The sequence below is a fragment of the Penaeus monodon genome, chromosome 36 (assembly GCF_015228065.2).
Source record: "Penaeus monodon isolate SGIC_2016 chromosome 36, NSTDA_Pmon_1, whole genome shotgun sequence".
Lineage (NCBI taxonomy): Eukaryota > Metazoa > Arthropoda > Malacostraca > Decapoda > Penaeidae > Penaeus > Penaeus monodon.
In genome coordinates this window covers 17191028-17198527 of record NC_051421.1, presented here as the reverse complement: position 1 = coordinate 17198527, position 7500 = coordinate 17191028, and the positions used below count along the sequence as shown (strand labels likewise).

The window sequence follows — 7500 nt, the reverse complement described above, 5'->3', positions numbered from 1 at the left end:
CAGGTTTGCCAGGACTGGAGAGAGGGGAGAGCCCATGGCAACACCGAACGTCTGAGAGTAAAAAACGACCTTCGAAAGAAAAGGAATTAGAATCCACACACAGACGAATCAGCTGGAGGAAGGCGTCGGTGGGCAGAGGGAGACGAGGATCCTCTGCAGGGAGTCTCCTCTGGAGGAAAGCCAGGACATCATCAAGCGGGACCTTGGTGAACAGGGACTCAACGTCCAAGCTCATCATGGTCACCGGTGAAGCTCCGCGAACGCGGGAGATGAAGTCATTTTCAATAAATCTAGTTTTTGCATTGTGGGTTTTTCTTCCATTGTATCAGCACGGAAGAGTGTTTTGCTATTCAATAACAATAATATAAAATAAAAACAATAATAATAAAATAATAATGATAATAATAATAATAATAATGATGATGATGATGATGATATAATAATAATAATAATAATAATAATAATAATAATAATAATAATAATAATAATAATAATAATAATAATAACAATACAAAACAACCAATCTGACAGTCAACCAGTCCCAAAATCCCCCCCCCCCCCCTCCACACACAGCCGCTGCGGGATTCGCCCACGGAGCCATCAATGTCTGTGTATTTAAATGCATCTTACCAAAAACAAATAGATATATCACTATGTTGGTAATAAGTTTTACGAAAAGAGAAAGCAACAATGAAAACAGTTATAATAAAGAGTAATAATAATATCACTATAGTAAAATAATAAAAATATATGATAATGATTAAAGCTAATTAGTGATAATCATAATAATGATAATAATGCTGCTGCTGATGATGATGAGACGACAACGATGATGACGATGACGAAGGCGATGACAACTTCCATACGTAGGCCTATATCAAACACTCCCCTTTGGAAAAGATGTTTAGTAATCGCGAAAGGCAGAGAATGCAGCTTCGGTGTGCCTGATCCCCTTTACATGCAGCTACAGGATGCCTCTTGAACATTGCAGCATTCCAACCGGCCCTCCCTCCTCTCTCTTTCTCTTTTTCTCACTCTGACTCTCTCTCTCTCTCTCTCTCTCTCTCTCTCTCTCTCTCTCTCTCTCTCTCTCTCTCTCTCTCTCTCTCTCTCTCTCTCTCTCTTTATTCTTAATCTACATTCCTTCCTTTCTTTTCTCTTCCTTTCATTAACTCTCCCTCGATTTCCTCTTCTCCCTCCTCTTTTTCTCCCCTTCCCTCTCTCTCCCTCTCACCCTTTCTTCCTCTCACTCTCTCCTTCTCCCTCCCTCCTTCCCTTAACTTCATTTCCCTTCCCTTCCCTCTCCCTTTCTTTCCTTCATTTCCTCCCCTTCCCTCGCTCTCACCCTCAACCTCTCCCTTTTTCTCTCCTTTCCTCTCTTTCCCTCTCCCTCTCCCTCTTTCTCTCACTCTCTCCTTTTCCCTCACACTCTCCCCTTCCCTCTACCCCCCCCCCCAACACACACCTCTTCCCCAATCAACTAATGCTTACCCCCGCGGGTTAGCCCACGAGAAAAAGGGGGAAAAGAGAAAATAACGTTCTTAAAGAGAGAGAGAGAAAAAGAGAAAATAGAGAAAATAAAGAAAACAAAACATTAATATGGAAAAAAATAAGAGGTGACGGAAAGAGAGAGAGAGAGAAAAAAATAACAATAATAATAATAACGGAGAAAAATAAAAGACTTTAAGGCGAGAAAAGAAGAAGAAGAAGAAGAAGAAGAAGAAGAAGAAGAAGAAGAAGAAGAAGAAGAAGAAGAAGAAGAAAAAGAAGAAGAAGAAGAAGAAGAAGGAAAAAAAAAAAAAAAACGAATGAGCGCGGAGGGGTACACTGCAAAAGAGCGATACTGATCTCGCCATGATAGGGATTGTGGAGTGCGATAAGACTGTAATGATAAGCCTCTGTGCAAGAAGATATACATGAGCAAACAAAATTGAGCAAATAAAAATTCAAATCCAAAATGAGCAAACAAAAACCATAAATAAAACAGAAAAATGAAAGATAAAAATTAAACAAAAATAAAAACAATAATGTTTTTTTAATATATATATAAACAAAAGTGGAAAAATGGAGAGAGAAAAAGGGCTAAATGCCAAGGGACACACACACACACACACACACACACACACACACACACAACAACACACACACACAACACACACACACAACACACAACCCCATGTTCGTACTGTATACGAATACAAAACAAATAGATATACATCCACATAACGTATACATGCACACACATACATGTACAGTCAGCATGCATACAGACAGACACTGACACACACATTCACACATGCAAGGTAAGTCAGTCTCTCTCTCTGTCTCTGTCTCCATCATCCCTCTCATCACTCATCCTCTCTCCTTCTCTACTTCTACGCTCCTCTTACTCTTCTCCCATCTCTCTTACATCACACACAACATACACTACACAACAACACACACTACACACACACTCACACACAAGACAGCACTCACATCCACCCACTACCGCATCCCTCCGTACGTTGTACCTCACCACCCACACACTACCACACCTCCACACACACACACACACACACACACACACACACACACACACACACACACACACACACACACACACACACACAACAATCATCCACGCACGTACGTGCACACAACACACACACACACACACACACAAGAACACACACACACACCCACACACACACCCACACACACACACACACACACACACACACACACACACACAACACACACACAAACACACACACACACACAAACACACTCGTATACAAAAATACACGCACGCACACACAGACACATGCACACAAACACACACACACACACACACACACACACACACACACACACACACACACACACACACAATGAACTACGGCGAATCACGTTGCCAAGGGCGCCTTCGCTTCCCGTGAGGTCGGAGGCGGGAGTCGCTTATCGCGGGGAAGAGATAAGAAGGAGTTTAATTTGGTGTTTTTTCTGCTTTCGCTGCCTTTCTTTTATGTATGTGGTGTTCTCCGCAACGTTATCTCTGTATCTCGTTTTATCTCTTTTTTTCTCTTCTCTTCTACTTTTTTCTTTTATCCCTGTTCCTTCCTTTCTAGCCTTTATTCTTTTGAATCTTTTATTTATTTATTGGTTTCTTTTATCTCTTCTCCCTTGTTCCCCTTTCGTAGTTTTCCCTGGCGTTTTCTTAAGCTCCACCCTTTATTCAAATAATCCCTTCTCCCTCATTTCTCTCTTCCTTTGCCTCGATTATTTTTCCTTGTTCTCCCTTTATTTATACACCACTTCTCCCTCATTCTTCTACTCATTGTCACACATTAATGTACCCTTTTTCCCCTTTCCCTCTTTAGCCTTTCTCCCTCATCTCCTCCCTCTTATTCCCCGCTTTCCACCCCCTTCCCCTCCTCTCTCTTCACACCCTCTTCCCCGAGCAGCTACACAATACGCTCGGACCCCAAAGAAACCAAGAACTTTCCTGGTTGTCTTTGTGCACGTCAAGAGAACATTCCAGGGAGCGAACCGAGTCGTCTGGGCGTACTAATCCTCCTCGCCTGTGATGAAATTTCACTTACTCGCGTTCTCTCTCTTCTCTCTCTCTCTCTCTCTCTCTCTCTCTCTCTCTCTCTCTCTCTCTCTCTTTCTCTCTCTCTCTCTCTCTTAGTCTCTGTCTCTGTTACTCAGTCTTTCTTCCCCCCTTTTTTCTTCTTTCTCATTCTGTCCCTTTTATCCTTCCTTCCATCTTTCATGTATTTATCCTTTCTTTCTTTCTTCCGAACTTCATACATTCATCCTTGTCTCTTCTTCCACCATTCCTCCCATCCTTCACTAATTCCCGCTCCCATCTTCCTTCCGCCATCATGTGATCTCCGGGTTCAGGTGGCACCGCGAAGCCTCCCTTCCTCCGCCCACCCGCCTGTGCTTGGGTGCCTTCTCTCCTTCAACCGCTCCTTCGCCCTTCCTCAGCCCGCTCCTTCACCCGTTCCTCCGCCCCGCTCCTTGGCCAGCGCCTCAAGGACCTAAATCACCAACTTCCTCTCCTCTACTAAACGCCTCGACGCCATAACAAGCCATGCGGTAGCAATTTGAGTGAAATTAACACGCGCGAAATTCTTCCTTCTCTCTCTCTCTCCTCCCTCCTTCTCCCCTCTCCCTTCTTTCCCTTCCCCATCGCCGCTTTCACTCCCCTCTAATCTGGCATGGTACCTTCTCAACACTTGGCACGGTGCCATGACCTCTGTGGCAGTACCCCGTCACGCAGATGACGCCCGCACCCGCACAAGCATTGTGAGTCATTCCGACGGTACCAACAGCTCGACAACCGGTTCCGAGGATACCCGACAGCGAAGGGGGGGGGGGGTGTCTAAACACGCAATTCCGCTGTGGTGTCTTTTAGCCAAGGTCGACAGTACAAAACCTTGGTACTCAGGACCCTGTTCTGGGCATCGGATAGCAATGCAGAATACAACTAGGCCTATACAATACTTATTAGAATATCATTAGGAATTCGATTAGGCCTGTAATATCATTAAGAATATGATTAGGCCTACGCAATACTTACGATTATACGATACTTATAAGAGCATGATCAGCAATACGATTAAATACTTGAAAGAATCAGTGCTAATATTCGTAAAAGACTAAGATCAGGCAATGCAACACCACAGAAGAAAAAGATTATGCAACACCACTGAAAGAGGCGATTATGCAGTGGGCCAGAGCTGTGCATACCGTCCTAACCTCAAGCGCTGAACCTCACTATTCCGTTAAACATCGTGAGTTTTTAAAGCTGTGTCCATTTAGAGCTCACAGCTAGAAGCATAGAGAGAAACACAAACGTAAACAAAGTGCCATTAACAAAATTACAATGAACAAATAAACACCGATTTATCAACTAGTCAAATACATAAATGAAGGAGGCAATAACGTATAACGAAGCCAGTAAACTAATTTAATAAATAAACAATAAGGAAACAAATGAGCAAATAACTTGAAACAGAACGGATAACTGGATTGCGTTAAGCAGACCCATGTCTCTTAACCCAATAGCGGGAAACCTCACAGTGATCAAACGGCAACTCATCTTGATGCAAGATCAGTCCCTTGCTCGCTGGCTCACAAACTCACTCATTCAGGTATTCATTCATTCACTTACTCAGTCCCATTTATTAATTCATTTATTCATTATCAATTTATTTACTTACTCATTCACTCATATATTCACTCACTCATTCATTTATTCTTTCATTCACTTACAGAGCCACAGACCATCACTATCGCTAAGGATGTCCATCTATTGTTAAAATGTTTTCTTATAGGCCTATAACCTTTTAAGAACAAATTATGCTTTCAGTTGTATTGATTTCTTTCCTTATTAGAACCCAAGGGGCAATCTGACGCTTGTCATATCTTATTAATTTCTTTGTTTAAAGCATCATATAAATATGAAGAAATGTGATGAAAAAAACAATTACTAGCAATGTGAAGAGACCTAGATAATACCAATGATTATGATTAAAAAAAAAATTATTCTTTGCAAAATAAAAACTAGAAATATCCAAATGATTGTTATCCTGTGAGTATATTCAAAGATAAAGATAGAACCACAGACATACCAACACAGGCAACTGACACCAGGAAACACACTAATAAATATATGTTCTAACAATATTTATATATACATGACACATATACAAGAAACGACACAAGTACAGATACACAGACACTGTACATATACACTTAACATTATATACAAACTCAACTTTCTTACTCTCCTTGTTAATCATTAAAAGTAATCTTGCTAGCATTAGAATATGAATGCAGAATTTTCAACAACACACAATAAACAGTAAGGAAGAATCAGTAAATATGTGAATTTAAAAAATATAGACTAAATAGATAGAAGGGAGATGATGATTTTGAGGGAAAAATAAAAAAAGCTTCAGGTACTTACCACAAGTGTGACACAGTCGGGTGATGCCTTGATTAGTTCAATAATTTCATCGCGTATCTTATTTTCTACACTAATGCCATTGACCTGTAGTAGCCGGTCACCAGGTAGAAGCCCAGTCACATTGGCCCTTCCAACTGCACCTGGCTCAGCAAAGACAATAGTGCGCCTGGTCTCAGAGTTGTCAGGACCTCGCTCCACAACCTGGGCCCTCCTCAGTGAGAAGCCAAAGTCTCCTGCTGGCGAGCGAGGGATTGTGAGGGTGCGTGGTGCTGGAGGCTGTGGAGGCACTAGTTCTGGTAGTCTTAAGTCTACGGCAAAGGTCTTGGTGTGATGATGGCCAACACTCTCTCCAACAGGAATAGGGCTGGTGGGTGTAGGAGGAGGACTGGTGGGGTCAGGCACTTCAGGGGGTGCATGCTCCACTATGAACTTGGGATGTGGGGGTTGTATGGGGCTCATGACCTTCTGTGGGGGGCTTCTCGGGCTCACGGGGGCTGACCCATTGGACACTCTACGGGGACTCGTTAAGGACGTGATTGACAGTCTCTGGGCTTCCACTATCCCTTTTTCCTGCAGGAGATTTTCATACATTATTAATTCGTTTTGCATAGTGTTTTGAAGCAGGCTAGACTCGTCATCTATGTCCCCTTTGACACCCTGGTACTCCGTACCCTCCCCATCGGCACGGCCTTTTAGAATCCCTCTCTTGGGAGGCCTTGGAGGAAGACCAGATCCAGATCTCAGAGAGATCCCATCACTGCTCGAGTCACTGTGAAGGCTTGAGGCTGATGCCATGGCTTCATAGCGCTCTCTCAGCTCCTGAAAGGTTCCAGCAGAGCTCAAATCCACCTCAGACTGATCACTGCCCAGGCCAGACCTGAACTGTTCCATGTAGTCTGCTGTGATGCCACTAGGCAGTTTGTCCTCCTTCTTCTTCCTGCTCTTCCCAATAAGACTCCGTCGAGCTTCATCTAGTCTCTTGAGCTCATCTAAAGTCAGTGTGGCTCTGTCTTTGGATCGCTTGGCCTCCTTGCGGTCCTTTTTGTCTTTTTTCTTCTTCTTCTCATCCTCCTTGTCCTTGTCTTTCTTCATAAACCCAAACATCTTTCTTGTTTATATTTACAACACCCTAGAAAAAAGAAATGCTCACATTAATCCTAAGCAATTCCTCTGTAAGTAATCAAAGATGGCCTTGGTCAGGAGCAGCAAATAATTACTATTATCTAAAATAATATCACACCTAGACCACCCATTTTCCACTGGCCGAACATCAACTATAATTCCATAAAAACAAAAGTAATAATAATAATGATAATAATAATAATAAGAAGAAGAAGAATGATAATAAGAATGATAATAATGATAATGATAATAATGATAATGATAATGGTAATACTACAACTACTACTACTACTACTACTACTACTACTAATAATAATAATAATAATAATAATAATAATAATAATAATAATAATAATAATAATAATAATAATAATAATAATAATAATAATACCAATAATAACAACAGTGAAAATGAA

At 41.8% G+C, this 7500-nt stretch overlaps 1 protein-coding gene across 1 annotated transcript in view; it reads right to left on the bottom strand.

Moving 5' to 3' along the window:
* Positions 1 to 5962: 5962 nt before the first annotated feature.
* The window catches only part of LOC119595819 (unconventional myosin-XVIIIa-like), a gene marked incomplete at its 3' end in the record, with an annotated part of 5584 nt that continues 4046 nt past the window's right edge, over positions 5963 to 7500 (bottom strand). Inside the window, 1 exon segment of the mRNA XM_037944995.1 lies at positions 5963 to 7091. Coding sequence (XP_037800923.1) covers positions 5963 to 7066 — 1104 coding nt within the window.